Source organism: Bos grunniens, chromosome 2 (genome assembly GCF_055505025.1).
Source record: "Bos grunniens cultivar Pamir isolate PY7600 chromosome 2, Bosgru_T2T1.0, whole genome shotgun sequence".
Lineage (NCBI taxonomy): Eukaryota > Metazoa > Chordata > Mammalia > Artiodactyla > Bovidae > Bos > Bos grunniens.
In genome coordinates, this window is record NC_141166.1 from 21,799,834 (window position 1) to 21,820,736 (window position 20,903).

Sequence of the window (20,903 nt, forward strand, 5' to 3'; positions counted from 1 at the left end):
TACAATGGGTACTGAGTGCTTGCTATGAGTGATTCTCAAATGAAGAGGACCCTCTTCCCCTCGAAGAGTTTATAAGTCCCTGCTTCTTATAATGGAACTGTGATGATTATGTGATGATTAATCCCTTACATGCATGATCTCATTTATAGTCAGGCAGTATATTCCTTTTCTTCCAGTCCACACAGAACACCTGCTTTTCTTCATGGCTTTCCCACCATTGTTCAAATAGTTCTCCATGCCTGGAATGCTCCCTTAAGCCATCTTTATTCAACACATATTTGTCTGGAGATATATTTAACTTGTATCTTCCCAGGTGGTGGCTAGTGGTAAAGAACCCACCTGCCAGTGCAGGAGATGTAAGAGATGTGGGTTCGATCCCTGGGTTGGGAAGATCCCCTGGAGATCCTCAGTATTCTTGCCTGGAGAATCTCATGGACAGAGGAGCCTGGTGGACTATGGTCCATAGTGTCACAAACAGTCAGACACGACTGAAGCACACATGCATGCATATTTAACGTATGTAACTTGTGATACTTAAGAAAAATAAAGTAAGTTAAGGTGAGAGTCAACCTAGCAAACACTTACTCCTTCTTGAAGGATAAAATTTCTATGATTCTCACCACTATATGGTAGGCTCTGATCTGCAAAGGATGAGGGATTAAAGATGAGAGAGATGACGGGTGGGAGTAATCTCATTCAACATACATGGCTAAGACAACAATAATGATGGTGACTAATATTTATAAAGCATTGATAATATAGGAACTATCTGTTTAAAATCTCACAATGGCCCAGTGAGATAACCATTATTATTCCCATGTTTTTAATACTTGAGACATGAGGCAGGTTAGATAATTACCAACATTTACAATGATGGTAAATGGCAGAGCCAATTGAACAAGACAATTCAGTTCTAAGGAAGGCTTAAATTAATTGCCTTCTATGAATTAATCCACAGAGGATCAGGGTGCTCTTGGCAGGAGATGAAGAAAGTGAATGCTGTGTAGATGCCTAATAAATTTCCATGTTGATTACCTTTCTTCCTCCAACCTTTTCTCTTCTAAGTCCATCCTCCAAAACTACAAGAGTGATCTAACTACAAAGTCCAACTTTGTCAATACCCAGATTAAACAATTTAATGGCTCCAACTGCTGGATAAACTATTATTATTCATTGCTCTCTAGTGAAATTTACAAAGTGGTATTTACCTTAACTCTCAGTTTAAGAAAACCTCTACCCCAAATCTAAGTACCTGGTACAGAAGGGTAAGCTTATTCTACTTTATTAGTCATTATGAAGAAATCCTTACTGGATGTCATTGATAGACTATCTACAAGGAAGTTTAGTTTTTTATCCACAGAAATCTGTCCTTGGGTGTATTACAAGAAAGTCAGGAGCAACTCATGGAGGCACAGGGGTGGAATGGTTAAAGATAAAAGGTCTGGAGCCAGGGTTTGGAATTATGGCACTTTGAATTAAGATTCTTTGAGCCTTATTTGCAGCAACGTCAAGTGCAATTTGAGAAACACATTTTTCTTACAGGGTTGCTGGGAGGACTGAATGAGAAAACATATTAAAGGGCTTAAATCAATGGTTATATAGAAATTCCTAAGCAAATGATAACCATTACGTGTTATTAAAGTTTTCCTTGTTCTGCACTTGCTATATTAAATATCATGGTTTAATTCCAGTAGTAATACAAGAATGTAGTTGAAAAATCAAACAAGCACTATAAGAGAATATGGGAAAACAGAGTCCCTTTCCCAGAGAAAACCATTGTTAAGATTTGTTTGCCTTTCTAGAGTTTGTCTATGTAGAAAAATATACCTGTGATTTTTAAAAAATGCAAATGAGAGCATTTATATTACAGTTTTGTACCCTGACTTTTTTTTCCTGTGAGAATTGTTTCACAGTGATACAAATAAGTTTCCTAAATTATCTTTAATGGCTATGCAGTATTTCAACATGTAAATATGGAATAACTTATTTAATAATTTCACTATTGATGGACATGTATGTTATTTTCAGTCACAAGACAAATTTCAGTGAATATCTATGAATGATTATTTCCACAGAATTCACTTCTGAAAGTGGAATTGCTGGATCAAATGGCATATGCATTCAAAATTTGTATAGCTCTTGTTTAACTGCCTTCTGAAGAGCTTAAAGATTAATATACTCTTACTCAGTTCTAGTACAGAGAAGTTATTTAAATACATTCCTTATAAACCACTTCAATTTTCTTAAGCTCATTTTCTCACTGTCCCAGAAAATCCCAAGTTACAGTCCTTCTTCCTTGCTATAAACTTGTTTTGCTTCTAGCCTAGAATTACTTTTCTTCTCATTTATCCATCTCATCCTACATATCTGCAGTAGTAGGACACAGTTGCAAGTAACAAAACTCAAATGAATCTAGCTTATGGAAACTAAAAGGAGAGAAGAGGAAAACCACTGAAAGGATTCTGGTAGTTCACAGAACTGAAGGACAAGCTGCAAGTTCCCAGGGCAGGTCTAGAAACATAAGACTGGAGCCTTCACACACTCCTCTAATTATCCATCCTCAGCTTCATGTATCTCTGAATGATTTCATTCTCTTCTACGGTAGACGGGTGAGGCTCATAACTGTTAAAAAATGTGAAAATTTACATAAAAGGCCACACATCATAAACATGAAACTTCAAAAGAGGTTGTGCACTGGCAGTTTCTGGCTCTGCCGACTTTTGGTGTCTTCTTGTCTTTCGTTACATAGAATTCGATGAAGAAGTTTAGAAAACACTGACATGATGTCCAGAAAAATACCTTCTCCCAAATATCAGAGAATCAAAATTCTACTTTTCTTCATCACAATAATGTCCTTTAAGTGAAAGTTGTCCAGCAACTATTTTAGGAACATCTTTTCCCCCACCTGTATGACTAGAATATGTTGGTAGTGCCTCTTCCTCACGCTCTCCGTGGTCCTGAACCACCTGCTGGCGCTTCATTTTACAGTCAGTTGAAACGTGATAGGAAGGGAATTAGGGAAAAGAGAAATTGAAAAGGCTGTTAGGGAGAAAGAAAAGATTTTTGTCAGTTTTATTGCCAACAAATAAACCACAATTAACCTTGGCCAAACTGAAAGAGAATAAGCAATTTTGGTGGGAAGCATTGCAATCTGTGCAAATGTACATATGCACAAGCAAGATTGCATGGTGATATTGTCACTGTGCTTATTTAACTTAAATGTGAGTACATCATGAGAAATGCTGGGCTGGATGAAGCACAAGCTGGAATCAAGATTGTAGGGAGAAATATCAACAACCTCAGATATGCAGATGACACCACCCTTAGGGCAGAAAGTGAAGAAGAACTAAAGAGCCTCTTGATGAAAATGAAAGAGGAGAGTGAAAAGGTTGGCTTAAAGCTCAACATTTAGAAAACGAAGATCATGGCATCTTGTCCCATCACTTCATGGGAAATAGATGGACAAACAGTGGAAACAGTGGCTGACTTTATTTTTGGGGGGCTCCAAAATCACTGCAGATGGTGATTGCAGCCATGAAATTAAAAGATGCTTGCTCCTTGGAAGAAAAGTTATGACCTACCTAGATAGCATATTAAAAAGCAGAGACATTACTTTGCCAACTAAGGTCCATCTGGTCGAAGGTATGGTTTTTCCAGTAGTCATGTATGGATGTGAGAGTTGGACTGTGAAGAAAGCTGAGCACCAAAGAATTGATGCTTTTGAACTGTGGTGTTGGAGAAGACTCCTGAGAGTCCCTTGGACTGCAAGGTGATCCAACCAGTCCATCCTAAAGGAGATCAGTCCTGAATATTCATTGGAAGAACTGCTGTTGAAGCTGAAACTCCAATACTTTGGGCACCTGATGCGAAGAGCTGACTCATTCGAAAAGACTCTGATGCTGGGAAAGTTTGAAGGCAGGAGGAGAAGGGGACAACAGAGGATGAGATGGTTGGATGGCATCACCGACTCAATGGGCATGAGTTTGAGTAAGCTCTGGGAGTTGGTGATGGACAGGGAGGCCTGGTGTGCTTCAGTCCATGGTGTTGCAGAGTCTGACACAACTGAGTGACTGACCTGAACTGAACAAGCAAGATCTCTGACGGAAGTGGGCAGATCATCACTGAGCAAAGGTGAGATGGCTCAACTGCCATTCTCAGTTGAGCCAAAACAAATTATACATGGATTTTCTTGATTTTTTTACTTTTATATCATGATGAGAAAATTGCAGAATTGAAACAATAGTAAAGTCTTCCAATTCACAGATACATGTGTTTAAGTATATTTAGTAATTCTCTAAATATTCAAGAGTTATGGTTTTTACTTTTTGGTAAATTGTGTGTCCACCAGTGATATACAGGGCTTCCCTTGTGGCTTAACTGGTAAAGAATCTGCCTGCAATGCAGGAGACCTGGGTTTGATCCCTGGGTTGGAAAGATCCGTGGGAGAAGGAAATGGCTACCCACTCCAGTATTCTGGCCTGGAGAATTCCATGTACTGCGTAGTCTGTGGGATCACAGAGTTGGACACAACTGGGTGACTTTCACTTTTACCAATGATATAATCATTTCAGTTTTGCATAATTTTATTGTTGGGTATTGATTTATTTTACATAAGATTTTGTTTCTTATTTTTCCAGTTTAACATGAAGTGCTGATATTGATATTTGTCGTTTGAATGTGCTAAATTATTTTCCATTAATCTTTAAAAGTAATTCAACCTCTTGGCTGGAACCATCTTCTTCCAGCAATTCACCAAAATGACCAGCACAAAGGGAGAGAGGAGGGGCACCCTCCACATGTTCTCTAGGCTTTTTGGAGAACTTGGAATTGTTCCTCTGGCTACATACATGCAAATCTACAAGAAGGATGATACTGTAGACACCAAGAGACTGGGTAATGTTCAAAAAGGAATGCTCCAGAAATGTTATCATGGCAAAACTGGGAGAGTCTACATTACCCAGCATGCTGTTGGCATCACTGTAAACAAACAAGTTAAAGGCAAGATTCTGGTCAAGAGAATTAATGCGTGTATCAAGCAGATTAAGCACTCCAAGAGCCGAGACAGTTTCCTGAAATGTGTGAAGGAAAATGATCAGTACAAGAAGGAAACCAAAGAGAAAGGGGCTTGGGTTCAGCTGAAACAACAGTTTCCTCCACCCAGAGAAGTGTACTTTGTGAGGATCAATGTTAAGGAGTTAAAAACAGTTCTAACAGTTGACCTGTTGGAGCCCATTCTCTATAAATTCACGGCATGATGGGTGTAAAAATAAAGACTGTACAAATGTACAAATGTTTCTCTTAATTGAGTAGAGGCGTCGTGTCCCCTCCCCAAGGAAATACTTAAACCACATTGTAATTGTGTCCAAATTCAGTGGGTGCCGTCTTCTCAAATTTAGTCTTTTTTTTTTCTTTCTGAAAGATATAAAACAGTTTGTTGTTTGGTATGCTCTGTTGTTAATAAATTGCCAGATAGTGTTTATATAAAAAAGTAATTCAAGATAAAGAGGAAAACTGTTATTTGTTATTGGAAAAATTTTAAATCAGTAAAGTTTAATAAATCTAGAAGTAGATTTCTAGAAGTAAACTTTCATCTGAAAATATTTTTTTAAAGGATTGGTAAAAATAAGGACATACTATCTTGGAAATCTTTCCTATAAATTTCTCTATCCCTCTCTTCTCCTCTCCCCTCTCTCAAAATTTTAAGAAATGTCTAGAAGTTTACATTAAAGACACAAGAAGGCAAACAAACTTTTCACACTGTTAGTCATGACACCTGAATGTGCTTGGAAATTAATTTACTAGATCTTAGCAAGCTTTGGCGGAGAAGGCAATGGAACCCCACTCCAGTGTTCTTGCCTGGAGAATCCCAGGGATGGGGGAGCCTGGTGGGCTGCCGTCTATGGGTTGCACAGAGTCAGACACGACTGAAGCAACTTAGCTGCAGCAGCAGCAGCAGCAAGCTTTGGGAAAAAAAGAGCCATGGGAACAAAAGAGGGGGACAGAAAGAAAGTAGAATGATCTGAGTGCATTACAAAGAGTAAGAATAAGTTTATTTTGGTTAAGTGTACCTGTGGACAGGGCTTGAGGTACAAGGTTTGTAAATGTATTTTTGTTGTAAAGTGAAAAATGAAAGTGAAAGTCGCTCAGCCGTATTCGACTCTTTGTGACCCCACAGACTACACTGTCCATGGAATTCTCCAGGCCAGAATACTGGAGTGGGTAGCCTTTCCCTTCTCCAGGGGATCTTCCCAACCTAGGGATCAAACCCAGGTCTCCCACATTGCAGGCGGATTCTTTACCAGATGAACTACAAGGGAAGTCCTTTTTTCTTTTTTTTGCTCTAGGTCATGGTCAAAAGTTTTAAAGAAATACGGTAGAGTATTTCTGAATAAAACTATTGACAGAATGTAGCAATTACTGGAGTTCAATCCATAGGAGTTTCATAATATCCTACAGTGTAGATGCAGGCTAATGAGTAGTGTTCAAATCTCAGCACACATAAAATTCCTGGGAGTAGGGGTGGGAATAGAGAAGGCAATGGCAAGCAACTCCAGTACTCTTGCCTAGAAAATCCCATGGATGGAGGAGTCTGGTAGGCTGAAGTCCATGGGGTCACTACCAGTCGGACGTGACTGAGCGAGACTTCACTTTCACTTTTCACTTTCATGCATTGGAGAAGGAAATGGCAACCCACTCCAGTGTTCTTGCCTGGAGAATCCCAGGGATGGCAGAGCTTGATGGGCTGCTGTCTATGGGGTCGCACAGAGTCGGACACGACCAAAACAACTTAGCAGCAGCAGCAGCAGCAGGGGTAGGAAATGGGGAAGTGCACATGGATCTACAGAACATCCAACTTTGGGACCCTGTGGGGAGAGGGCTAGTGGGGGGTATTAGGGAATATGTAAGCTTTGAGTTTAACAAGCACCCAGATGATTCTGATGTGGGTGGTCCTCTGCCCATCTGAAGAGTCACACCCTGCAACACCGCTGGTAGCTCTGTAATTACAAACATCTTGAGTTCAGATTAACTCCTATCTTCCTAATCCACACATAGCAAATATGTCTAAACTTCTAATCAGCTGGTTTTTGGTTTTTAAAATGAAGGACCTGAAGTCATGAGCCCCAGTCTGAAGTTTGAGGAACTATTTTTAAAAAAGAGAGAGAGAAGAAAAAAAGATGGTTTTTAATCTTGCATTTAAGGAGAGAGTGTGAGAAAAGTGAGGGTCATGTGGATCCAGCAATTCTTTGTTAGTAAAACCTATTAGTTTTTACCTCTAGAGCCCTGGGTACGTGGATGTTAAGTCACTTCAGTCGTGTCTGACTCTTTGCGACCCTGTGAACTGTAGCCCACCAGGCTCCTCTGTTCATGGGATTCTTCAGGCACGAATACTGGAGTGGGTTGCCAGGCCCTCCTCCAGGAGATCTTCCCGATCCAAGGATCAAACCCCATGTCTCTTCTGTCTCCTGCACGGGCAGGTGGGTTCTTTACCTGAGCCACCTAACAGAGGCATTGAAAATTCATCATTACTTCAATTTCTGTTAAGAAACAAATATTATTTTGAAGAGATTTTTTAGTTATCACATTTTGTACTGAGTGCATTGTACCAAAAAACAAACAAAAGAATCACAACAACTTTAAGATGAAAGATAAGGCAAAATCAACAAGAAGTGTTATAAAGTTTACAAACCCTTCTAGGCATGTGCTTTTCTGCATAAAACATATGTCTATTTAAATACAAGAAACAGCTGAGGCTTCTTTCTTTAGATTAACTAACTTATCAACAGATTTGATGGCATTATCTAAGACGACAAATTGCCAAACCTCAATCCTCACCAAAGAATGCAAAGGAAAATGAAAACACATTAAAGCAATCAAGACAATTTTTAAAAAGCAAAAGCAAGTCTTTTGGATAAGTGTCAGTTATTAAGGGCTAACCTAAAAAAATCACCTATTGGTAAAATTTGTGAAATGGAAAAATTAAACAACAGCATAAAGTTTTTACCCCCTCCCTTTCCTTCAACCTCATCTATTTATTTCTGGCTTGCATGCTTGGGTGCTCAGTCGTGTCTGACTTGGTGACCCCACCAATCTTCTCTGTTCATGGGAGTTTTCAGGCAAGAATACTGGAGTGGGTTACCATTTCCTTCTCCAGGGGAGCTTCCTGATGCAGGGATCGAACCCTTGTCTCCTGTGTTGGCAGGCGAATTCTCTACCACTGAGCAAAGCCCCTTATCTCTGGCTTAATTTATATCAAAACCAAAAAATGTCTTGAAATTGTCTTTTGAAAGTATTAGTGTCTTTCTGAAATCCTGTTCCCAAAGTATTTAATTAATTTTCCTGTGTGCCTAAACCAGTGATTCTCAAATTTTACTGTAAGTAACATTCTCTGGGGCTTCCCCGATGGCTCAGGGGTAAAGAATGTGTCTGCAGTGCAGGAGACTAGGGTTCAATCTCTGAGTGGGCAAGTTCCCCTGGAAAAGTAAATGGCAACCCACTCCAGTATTCTTGCCTGAAAAATCCCATGGACAGGCGAGCCTGTGGGCTACAGTCCAGTCTCACAAAGAGCTGGGGACCCGACTGAGCACTCACAGTGCATTTATCATCACACTTTGGAAAACACTAACACAAATGTTTGAGAGAGAATTAACTCTTCACATTTGTCAGAAAGATTTGATACTTGAGATAGAAAAGAGAGAAACCTCCATGTTGTATTGTCCTAGTTAAGTTGATTTTTTTATTGCCGTTGTTCTTGGTATGCATACAATCCTAAAATGTAAGTATCTTGCTTGACTTTCACAGCCTCATATTACCGTGCCTTTAAATGAACCATCAATCACTTAGAACTTCACTACTGAAAGTGTACTGCCCGCATCTACCCCCTAGCAGAATCAGCATCACTAGGAGTATGTAAAAAATGCAGACTTCAGCCTGCCCTACACCTTCTAAATCAGAATCTGCATTTTAATAAGATCCTCAGGTTTGAGATGTGTTGATCTTGCAAATTTTCCAGCTAAATGTGATTTTTAGCTCACTATTTTGATTTCACTGTTTCACATTTTTAATCTAAAAGGATGAAAGATTTTAATTACAAGAGAAAATAAGATTATTAAGGAGAGAGACAACTGAAGGGTCCCAAGTTGACTCTGTGACTTATGACTTTTAAAATCAGAAGGAAGTTGGTTTTTATGGAATCTCACCTGAGATCACCGTTTTCTGTAGATCACAGAGGCCTGAGACCCCAGTACCCTGAACTGTATTCGTTTGTCTCTCTTCACTGTAAGCTTCTTGTGGGCAGGATCCCCTCAGGGTATTTAAATCTTCTGTGGCCAGCCTAAGGCCTAACCCAAGGAAGTGCTCCGAAATGCCTGAATGTGGGGGTGGGATGGGGCCGGGAATTGCCAATCACTTATGAATTATATCCACCCTTCAGGTTTAAGCTTAAGGCTTCTTTCCTCTAAAATATTTCTTTAGTTATTTTACCTAGCATAATCTCCATCTGCTCTAAGTAAATATCACTTATTTGACATTTAATGCTAGTGGTAAATAACCTGCCTGCCAGTGCAGGAGATATAAGAGATGACGGTTTGGTCCCTCGGTTGGGAAGTTCCCTTGAAGGATGACATGGCAACCCATTCTAGTATTCTTGCCTGGAGAATCCCATGGACAGAGGACCCTGGTGGGTTACAGTCCATAGGTCCCAAAGAGTCAGACACGACTGAAGTGACTTAGCATGCACATGCACACACGCACGTACACACACACACACACACACACACTTTGGTTATCAATTATTTTGTATCTCTTATTAGCCCACCAAAACTGTAAAAAGCTGCTTCTTTTTATACTTTTCATACTGTCTTGCAGAGTAGGCACTCAAATATTGCTTACTACTGAGAGCAATCTTAAAAAAAAAAAAAAAAACCACTGAAGTTAGAAAAACTACACAATTTTATTTTCCTCCAAGCATCATTCTAAATTGTCCAAACTAATTCTAGAATTGGTAATATTTAAACAGCTCTTCCAGTTGCAATCTATTTCACTGAAATAAAGCATCACTTTGATATAAGAAATACTTTAAAATTTTCAAATGGTTAGTTGAGCCTTCAGCCAACTCAATTCTCATTTTGGTTATTTTTGCCAGTAACTTATACTTCTGTATGTCCTAGGCTTGATCCCTGGGTTAGGAAGATCCGCTGGAGGAGGAAGTGGAAACCCACTCCCGTATGTTGCTTGGGAAATTCCATAGTTGGAGGAGCCTGGCCGGCTAGAGTCCATGGGGTTGCGTGTCTCTCAGACATGACTAAGAGACTAGTAACTGTCACAGTTTAGCCTGTTATGCAAGTCATCTCTAAATGTCCTATAGATGGCAGCATTGAGCAATAGATTAGTATTTGATAAGGATGCTGTTTTGGTTTCTGAGAATTTTCAGTTGGGAGTCAATTTTTCATACAGTATATCTCATTATAGTACACAAAAAGACTAATTTAGCATAGGCTGGCAGGATAATACTTGTACCTGCTCAAAATTACTTCAGTTAGTTTCCACAAAAGCATCCTTTTTATTCTGTATCTAAATCATATATGCATTTCCAGAGTTAGCTCAACCCATTAATAAAAGAAAAAAGTAAAGAAATATAAATTACTATAGTATAATTTTAATTAACTATTAAACACCTTTAACATTGGTAGTAAAACATCAGCAAGTAGGAAGAAAGGACAAGAACATCTTACCATCAGTGATTATCTATGATGGGAAATCCATTGATTTGGAAAAAAAAAGTCAACAATCTGACTTATTTCATGATTTCTAATGAATATATTAGCCACTGAAGTTGTGCTTTTAAAGTAGAGATCCTTTCCCACAGAGTTTTTTTTAAAAAGCTTTTATAATAAAAAATAACATTTTTGTATGATCAAAATTCTAACCTTTCTGTGAAGATTTTTCTAAAATATTTGCAAATTAAGTTGATCTTTCAGATCCCTCTTTTTCCTAGAAAAGAGTATTTTGTTTCCCATAGAGGTATACTACCTTCATTTAGCTTTATTTTTGAACGGAGGCATCATTTCTAAAGTAAATGGGTTTGGATTATTTTTCCCACAAAATGTGAAATATTCTCCACCCCCACCCTGCGCTAAACATCAAACCTGTAAAAAGCCCTTTGGCCTTAGCTTACATTGTTACTAGTAAACAACACTTTTACCTTTTTTCCCCTCTCCAAGGGTAAAACCCCACAATTACTTTACTACTAACTTCAGACTTTCCTATTCGCATTCTCCTCTTCTACTCCCCATAAAACACGCTATTCCCCCAGAATCCCGGTCACTGTCTTTGCCGCCTAGTTACCGGATTACATCTGCTATTTATAGCTTTGCTGTTGTGGGCACGTGTGCCCACATCACCAAGCTGTCAGAGGGAGAGAAGGGCGGGCTTTCAATTCAACAGCTTGTACACAAATTACAGATGAACGAGGCTCAGATGAGGCTGCATGATGGCAGGGAATAAGAAGGTGAGGGAAGAAATGAAAAGCTCCCAGGCTTTGGTGGGGTGTAGCTCCTCTGCAGTTACCGGCTACCCCAGTTCATGTATCACACGCTGCTGAATGGCGCCTTTGGTTCTTTTTCTTTCTTCCTTTTTTTTACTACGCTTTGCAACCTACCTTGGTACCCTCACCCTCTCTCCCCACCTCCCCTCCTGCAGTGCAAGGTTTGAAAGACAGGCAGCCCCACCAATCAGCAGGCTATCCTAAGAAATTCTCCCCGCCCCTCAGCCCGGTATTAGGCCCAGGCTGGCTTCTCCGCAGCCCAGCGGGTCCTGCCCAGCGCATGCCCAGCGCCTGCACTGCCGCGAGCCTCGGGTAGTGCTTGAGTGCTGGCTACTAGGGAGTGTCTCCTGCGCCGAGGGGGTGGTGGAGACCCCCAAACGGGCCAGGACTGGGGTGGTAAAATAAGATAACGTCAAACAGATGAGGAGTCATTTTTTAAAGGGTCCTTAATGATCTGTAGATCACCTTAACAAACAAAACTTTGGGGAGCGTTTGCTTGTGGTGATTGATACCGCAAGCTAACAGCCTAACAGTCTCCGCAAGTAGACCTAAGCTGTTGACCTCTGCTACCCACGAAACACCCATTTTCCTGTACAGCTCAGCTGGCACCGTCCTTGTTTTCTCACGATTATCCTTGTAGTCAAGGGTAAAAATTTTATGGGGTGGTTCGATGGGTGTGGAAGCTGTGTGTGAAACAGACACTTCGGCCAATGTTTACCCAGTAGGGTTTTGACCTTACGAACCCTCTGTAGGTCCCTAACTTTTTTTTTTTTAATCACAAATAGATTTCGGAATGTGATAAGGGGCGTCTCATTTTCTCCCCAAGCCTTCACCCCCAAGGTGTGACTCCCCGACTGCCCGCTAGGATGAGACGGGAGTGGGATGGGGTGGGGAGAAGCTGTGATATTTACATTCTCTCCCTAATGGATCAGCAGCTAACCCCACCATTCCGGACACACGACATTTCCCCCGAACTCTTCTTGTTTGGGAGTGACCATAACCTCCTCCTTCCCTCCCCCAGTCGCTGCCCTTGGGCGTCCCTCTATTCTTTCGTGGTACTTCACTGCAGCAAATTCGGGGATTCCAAGGTGAAAGGCTGGCCCGGAAGTCTTTTAGTAAAACCTCACGAAAATACAGATATCACCATGGCCTATCACACTGAAACTGAAATCCAGCTTTTAGATTTCCAGGGAGGGAAGAAAAAAAAAAAAAAAAGCGTTGACTAGAAACACTCTCTCCTGAGGGGCTGCTCTTACCTGTTAGGTAAGATCCAGCCCAGCTCTCGAGTCCCCTCCTCCCCGGGCCCTCCCACGCAGGGCCCAGTAGCCGCAGTGCCCCCCCGTCGCCCCCCACCCTCACTCCTGCGTCTTCCCGGGTTCGCCCCCCTCCCCCGTTTTCCCAGACTCCCCTCGTGCTTTCGGGGAGACACCCAAACACCCCCGCCCGCTCCCGCGGCGGGGATTCCTGCGGGCCGGGGGGCGCCCTGGGTGGCGCGCGAGGAGGCCGGCTCTGAGCCCGGGCTGCCGGCCGCGTAGGGGCGCTGCCCGAGCGCGGTGCCGAGGCCGGGCGCGGGCGCCTCTGCGGCAAGGCCGGGGGGCGGAGAGGGGCGGGCGCGGGGCGGGCTCGGCCGGGAATGTAGAGACCCGGGCGGGAGCCTCCCGGCGGCGGCGGCGGCGGCGGCCGGGCTGCGGAGCGCAGAGGCTCCGTCACGTGTTTTTTTCTCCTCCCGAGTGAGACGGCGGCGCGGTCGGCGCGCAGAGCCAGACGCCGCCGCTTGTTTTGGTTGGGGCTCTCGGCAACTCTCGGAGGAGGAGGAGGGAGGAGGGGAGAAGTAGCGGCAGCGCCTCCCGGGGAAGAGGCGTCTTCCTCCGACTCCTTCCCCAGCCTCCCGCTCGCACCCCCGACACCCCCCCCCTCCCCGCCTTCGCCTCCCGCCCTCGTCCCCTCCCCTCTTCCCCGGCCCACTGGAGCGAGGGGCAGGGATGAGCCTGTCCCTTCGGCGCGCCCCCAGCTCCCCAGGCTGCCTAGTCGTGTTTCGCGTGGAAAAGCCACTTTCTCCGCCCGCCGACATGGGCCCGATCGGGGGCTGCAGAGGACGCGTCCGCGGGCTGCGGCAGCAACAGCAACAGCCGCAGCGCCGCGGTCTCCGCGATTGAGCTGGTATTTGGGCGGCTGGTGGCGGCGGGGACGGTCGGGAGGTGGGAGGAGGCGGAGGAAGAGGCGAAGGAGGAGGAGGAGGGAGAACCCCGTGCAACGTTGGGACTTGGCAGCTCGCCTCCCCCTGCCCAAGGATATTTAATTTGCCTCGGGAATCGCTACTTCCAGAGAGGAACTCCGGAGGGAAGGCGCGCGCGCGCGCCTGGAGGGGCCAGGCTAGGACCCCCCCCCCCCACCCCCCCCGCCCCGCCACACACACACACACACCCCGCCCGCCCGCCCGGGCCGCCGCCTGCCAGCGCCGGACTCTGGCCCCGGCGGTGAGAGATGCATCTTAGCTTCTTCCCGACCGCGGCGGCTGAGAAGAGACTTGGCTCTCGAGGGATCCGGGCTGCACTCGCGCCGGACGCGTTGCCTCCCCCCCAGGGCATGAAACGCCAGTAAACTCGGGTCGGGGCTATCTCCTTGGCGCAGCTGCTGCGTCCTCCCTCGACCGCCCCTCCCCGGCGCAGAGGGCGGTGTGGATTTCGGAGTCGGGGTTTCTGCCTCCTCCAGCCCTGTTTGCATGTGCGGGGCCGCGGCTAGGAGCCTCCGCCCCCCACCCGGTTGTTTTTCGGCGCCTCCCTCTGCTCGGCGGCAGCGGCAGCATGGCGAGCCCTCCGGAGACTGACGGCTTCTCGGACGTGCGCAAGGTGGGCTACCTGCGCAAACCCAAGAGCATGCACAAACGATTCTTCGTGCTGCGGGCGGCCAGCGAGGCTGGGGGCCCGGCGCGCCTCGAGTACTACGAGAACGAGAAGAAGTGGCGGCACAAGTCGAGCGCCCCCAAACGCTCTATCCCCCTGGAGAGCTGCTTCAACATCAACAAGCGGGCGGACTCCAAGAACAAGCACCTGGTGGCCCTCTACACCCGGGACGAGCACTTTGCCATCGCGGCAGACAGCGAGGCCGAGCAGGACAGCTGGTACCAGGCCCTCCTGCAGCTGCACAACCGTGCCAAGGGCCACCACGACGGGGCCGCGGCGCCTGGGGCGGGAGGCGGCGGGGGCAGCTGCAGTGGCAGCTCCGGCCTCGGAGAGGCGGGTGAGGACTTGAGCTACGGGGACGTGCCCCCAGGACCCGCCTTCAAGGAGGTCTGGCAGGTGATCCTGAAACCCAAGGGCCTGGGTCAGACAAAGAACCTGATTGGCATCTACCGCCTCTGCCTGACCAGCAAGACCATCAGCTTCGTGAAGCTGAACTCGGAGGCGGCGGCCGTGGTGCTGCAGCTGATGAACATCAGGCGCTGCGGCCACTCAGAGAACTTCTTCTTCATCGAAGTGGGCCGTTCCGCAGTGACGGGCCCCGGGGAGTTCTGGATGCAGGTGGACGACTCCGTGGTGGCCCAGAACATGCACGAGACAATCCTGGAGGCCATGCGGGCCATGAGCGATGAGTTCCGCCCTAGAAGCAAGAGCCAGTCCTCCTCCAACTGCTCCAACCCCATCAGTGTGCCCCTGCGGAGGCACCACCTCAACAACCCTCCACCCAGCCAGGTGGGGCTGACCCGCCGCTCGCGCACCGAGAGCATCACAGCCACCTCCCCGGCCAGCTTGGTGGGCGGGAAGCAGGGCTCCTTCCGCGTGCGTGCCTCCAGTGATGGCGAAGGCACCATGTCTCGCCCCGCCTCAGTGGACGGCAGTCCTGTGAGTCCTAGCACCAACAGGACCCACGCCCACCGCCATCGAGGCAGCTCCCGGCTGCACCCGCCTCTCAACCACAGCCGCTCCATCCCCATGCCTTCTTCTCGCTGCTCGCCTTCCGCCACCAGCCCCGTCAGTCTGTCGTCCAGCAGCACGAGTGGCCATGGCTCCACCTCAGACTGCCTCTTCCCGCGGCGGTCTAGTGCTTCTGTGTCTGGTTCCCCCAGTGATGGCGGCTTCATCTCCTCCGATGAGTATGGCTCCAGTCCCTGCGATTTCCGAAGTTCCTTCCGCAGCGTCACCCCAGATTCCCTGGGCCACACCCCGCCCGCCCGGGGTGAGGAGGAGCTAAGCAACTACATCTGCATGGGAGGCAAGGGGGCCTCCACCCTCACTGCCCCCAATGGTCACTACATTTTGCCCCGGGGTGGCAATGGTCACCGCTACGTGCCAGCCGCCGGCTTGGGCACGAGCCCAGCCCTGCCAGGAGAAGAAGCAGCCGGTGCGGCAGATCTGGATAATCGGTTCCGAAAACGGACTCACTCTGCGGGCACCTCGCCTACCATTTCCCACCAGAAAACCCCGTCTCAGTCCTCTGTGGCTTCCATTGAGGAATATACCGAAATGATGCCCGCTTACCCACCAGGAGGTGGCAGTGGAGGCCGAGTACCCAGCTACCGGCACTCCGCCTTCGTGCCCACCCACTCCTACCCAGAGGAGGGTCTGGAAATGCACCCCTTGGAGCGGCGTGGGGGCCACCACCGCCCAGACACCTCCAGCCTTCACACTGATGATGGCTACATGCCCATGTCCCCAGGGGTGGCCCCAGTGCCCGGCAGCCGGAAAGGCAGTGGGGACTACATGCCCATGAGCCCCAAGAGCGTGTCTGCCCCGCAGCAGATCATCAACCCCATCAGACGCCATCCCCAGAGAGTGGACCCCAACGGCTACATGATGATGTCCCCAAGCGGCAGCTGCTCTCCTGACATTGGAGGTGGGCCCAGCAGCGGTGGCAGCAGCAGCGGTGCCGCCCCTTCTGGGAGCAGCTATGGCAAGCTTTGGACAAACGGGGTAGGGGGCCACCACTCTCACGCCCTGCCACACCCCAAACTTCCGGTGGAGAGCGGTAGTGGCAAACTCTTGTCTTGTACAGGTGACTACATGAACATGTCGCCCGTCGGGGACTCCAACACCAGCAGCCCCTCCGACTGCTATTATGGCCCCGAGGACCCCCAGCACAAGCCCGTCCTCTCCTACTACTCATTGCCAAGGTCCTTTAAGCACACCCAGCGTCCTGGGGAGCTGGAGGAGCCCCGGCACCACCAGCACCTCCGCCTTTCCTCAAGTTCCGGTCGACTCCTCTACACTGCGGCCGCAGAAGATTCCTCTTCGTCCACCAGCAGCGACAGCCTGGGCGGGGGATACTGTGGGGCTCGGCCGGAGCCCGGCCTCCCGCATCTCCATCATCAGGTCCTGCAGGCCCATCTGCCTCGAAAGGTGGACACAGCTGCCCAGACCAACAACCGCCTGGCTCGGCCCACGAGGCTGTCTCTGGGGGATCCCAAGGCCAGCACCTTACCTCGGGCCCGAGAGCAGCAGCCACCGCCCCCCTTGCTGCTCCCTCCGGAGCCCAAGAGCCCAGGGGAGTATGTGAATATTGAATTTGGGAGCGATCAGCCAGGCTACTTATCGGGCCCGGTGGCGTCCCACAGCTCGCCTTCCATCAGGTGTCCGTCCCAGCTGCAGCCAGCTCCCAGAGAGGAGGATACGGGCGCAGAAGAGTATATGAACATGGACCTGGGGCCGGGCCGGAGGGCCACCTGGCAGAAGAGCGTGGGGGTCCAGCCCGGCAGGGTGGGCCCGGCGCCCCCTGGAGCTGCTAGCGTGTGCAGGCCGACTAGGGCAGTGCCCAGCAGCTGCGGCGACTACATGACCATGCAGATGGGTGGTCCCCGGCAGAGCTACGTGGACACCTCACCTGTCGCGCCCATCAGCTACGCCGACATGCGGACGGGCGTCGTTGTGGAGGATGCCAGCTTGCCCGGGGCCACCGCGGCCGCTCCCTCCTCATCTTCGACAGCCTCTGTTTCCTCCACTGCGCCTCCTCCGGGAACAGGGGAGCTGGCGGCCCGCTCGGCCCTCCTGGGGGGCCCGAGCGCCTTCACGCGGGTGAACCTCAGTCCCAACCGCAACCAGAGTGCCAAAGTGATCCGTGCCGACCCTCAAGGGTGCAGGAGGCGGCACAGCTCCGAGACCTTCTCCTCTACGCCCAGTGCCACCCGGGTGGGCAACACGATGCCCTTCGGAGCTGGGGCTGCCGTCGGGGGCAGCGGTGGCGGCAGCAGCAGCAGCGCCGAGGATGTCAAACGCCACAGCTCTGCTTCCTTCGAGAACGTGTGGCTGAGGCCTGGGGAGCTCGGGGGAGCCCCCAAGGAGCTGGCCCAAGTGTGCGGGGCCGCTGGGGGTTTGGAGAATGGTCTTAACTACATAGACCTGGATTTGGTCAAGGACTTCAAACAGCGCCCTCAAGAGTGCCCACCTCAACCGCAGCCTCCTCCACTCCCGGCCCCTCATCAGCCTCTGGCCAGTAGTCAGAGCGGCCCCACCAGCCGCTCCAGCGAGGATCTAAGCGCCTATGCCAGCATCACTTTCCAGAAGCAGCCAGAGGACCTCCAGTAGCTCAACTGGACATCACAGCAGGTGCGTTTCATGGTGACAAAGTCAGAAGACAAAACTGCTTTTAACCTGGTGCTCGAATTCTGTGCCCCAGGGCCCTTCTCTCTCCTCCCTCTGCTTCTGTAGGGAGTGCACTCCTGGGAGGGAGAGGTCTGGGCACAGGAGGGGACATGTGCCTGATGGTTAGATAAATCTATAGGAGCAGCCACTCCAGAGGGCTTTTCCTCTTGAGTTTCCCAAGTGAAGTACTTTAGTATTTCCAAGACATATATCCTGTTAATACCAGTTCTGAGGTTTGTAAAGTTCGTTTGTAAGAACCTTGATCTCCTAATGGAAGTTTTCTTTTGACTATATACTGAGGTCAGTCTCTAGAAGGGACAGTTCTACAAAAATATTTGTTAATCCAGGGGCTAAGCCCTTCATTTAAAGGTAATTTCTCAGAGCTCTTGAGGTTGATCTTATCAAGTTGCCCTGTGCACTTTAGTTCTGTGATTTCACAATACCAAGGCAACATAACTAGTAGTGGGAAACATCAATTTTTATTCCTGTTGCCCTAAAAAGATTCAGAAGTACGAGCTTGCTTTAGGCTTACAGATTTAGAGAAATAGCTGTCTGTCTATGACTCTCTTTAAAAAGTAATTATTGGTGACATTTTGTTTCTGAATGAAGATTTATGAAATATTACCCACACACGGACCTATCACCTCACAGGCATGGCTGCTTTTACACAGTGAAGTCTGCATGCATCTGGGACCCATTATTGAGTTAAGAGTTATGAAAATTCAGCCCACTGTGTCAGCCTTACAGTTGTCTGTTCTTGCAAAGGCCTGTACAGAGACCCCCACATAGATCATATGGGGGCTACTGTACATCTTCTGTAAAATTACTTAACATTTTTACTTTGAAAAGAAATATTAAGTCAGGGAGATGGAAGAGTTTGGTTTTCATCTGCATTGAATGTAAGAGCTAAACCTTGTCCTCTTCCTTTGTAGGATACTTACTGTTTACCTTTTAAATTCTAGAGTGGATACCTCACTAAATGTTGAAAGTTGGCTTCGGGTCTTCTATGGCTAAGGCTGTACTGAAAATGAAAAACATTTCTAATAGGAAATTAGCCTACTCTTCATTCTGTTGAGCCTTTTTTCTGGTGGTCATAATTGTGGGAAGAGGAGAGGAGTATAGTTTGCAAATAATGTGATGAGTTGGCAATGTAGATGTTTCCAGCATTTGGAAACACTTTATTCTGACAAACATTATCTTGTGATAACCTTTTTATATATGTTTCATCTAATGTGCTTTTACATTATTCTTCTTAATATGTGCCCATCCATAAGGAATTCATGTGTATATTGGGTTCATATTCCTATTGATTCTAATATTTGACCCATATCATTTGCTGTTTTCTGGAACAAGGTACAGGTATAGAAACATTCAAACTAAGATTTTAGGGGATATATATTATGCAAAACATTTGATTAGTATTTAGATTTACATTCATGATTCCTTCTCTAGAAGAGAGATTTAATTGTATGCATCAACAGTAAAAATTTTGGTTGTTTCAAATGATGTGTTGGGACATGTGGATCCCTCTAACACTTTAACTGTTTGTGTTGCAAAGTTTCTCATTTATAAAGAATGGGAATTTGAAGGGGGAAAAAAAATCCAAGCAGAACCAAGATTTTGGTTTTAAAGAGGAAAGAAGAGGCTAAGAAACAATAAGTTTTCCTCACCTGTTTTCTTAATTTGATCAGGGTTTTTTTGTTTTTGTTTTTGAAAGTAGAATAAATAATATTTTGCTTTGAAGGAAGTTGACCAAATAAAGTTTTCATTTTTCAAAACGGCTTTAAAATAAAATCCTCCTTTTATGGAGGATACATTAAAAACAAACCAACGCAAACAAAACAATCTTCTATTCTTAACTTTCTGAGGGAAAAATGTAGTATTCTGGAACAACCATATAATCATTCCTTAATAATTTTGGAGCAGCAATAGACCAGCAATGGACAGCACCATGCCAGAAAAATTCTACAATGTGTATTTGTAAGATGTAAATGGAGAGAGGTGAGGGTATGTGTGTGTGTGTGTGTGTGTTTTAAGTGAGGCACCAAATGCTACTTGGCACATTTACATCTTGAATTCTGCTTGTTTGCCTTTGCCCTGTTGCCTTTAAATTTGTAATTTAATAGGTAATTATCATATGAAACAAAAAGAAATCAAGCCTGTCTGTGGCAAACCCCTTTGCCTGGGAAGGAGTATGTTACTTTGTGAAAACATTGTTTTCCTAACTTCTCAGCAATTGCTATCTTTGCCTGTCTTTCCTATTTCTCAGGTAAAACCTAAAACAGGAAAAGGAATGAGGGACTTGGAGATGTGTGTGTGCTCTTTCCCTTAACCCCTCATTTTAAACGTCTCTGCTTGTTGAATGTTTTTCACCGTCTGTTACAGGAAAATGTTTCTGAGGCATTTAGCGCAGGTGCCCAGGAGTGTTGGTTGCCCTTGATTCACCTTCTGTCTGATCACCTTTTCTGTTTATCTTCTCCTCTCTCGTCCATCGGTGTCTCCTCTGGGTTCTAACCTGCTGGATTTTTTTTTTTTTTCTTGGTACCCTCCTTTCCCATCCCCCTTGTTTCCCACCTCTTATTTCATGTTCCTGCCATTGTCTTTTTTTTCTCTCTCTCTTTCTCTTTGGCTCCATTTCAGAATTTCGCAGTACTTGTGGCCTACTCTCCCCAGAGTTAATGGAGAGCCCCAAAAGCAGGGCAGAAAGGGCACAACAGCCAGCTATCTTCAACCAGCGTTTACCTCAAGTTTGTTTTGTTTGGAAACTGCAGCTGGGCAGGTAGAGC

General features: G+C 46.8%; 1 protein-coding gene and 1 pseudogene across 1 annotated transcript in view; both read left to right on the plus strand.

The window, feature by feature from the left end:
- The first annotated feature begins 4,757 nt into the window (after positions 1–4,757).
- Positions 4,758–5,290, plus strand: LOC147377748 (large ribosomal subunit protein eL21 pseudogene; annotated as a pseudogene).
- Positions 5,291–13,860: 8,570 nt separating this feature from the next.
- IRS1 (insulin receptor substrate 1) overlaps positions 13,861–20,903 on the plus strand; it is a 64,243-nt gene continuing 57,200 nt past the window's right edge. Inside the window, exon 1 of the mRNA XM_086338169.1 lies at positions 13,861–18,081. Coding sequence (XP_086194295.1) covers positions 14,347–18,060 — 3,714 coding nt within the window. The 5' untranslated portion in view covers positions 13,861–14,346 and the 3' untranslated portion in view covers positions 18,061–18,081. The remainder of the gene's footprint in view (positions 18,082–20,903) is intronic.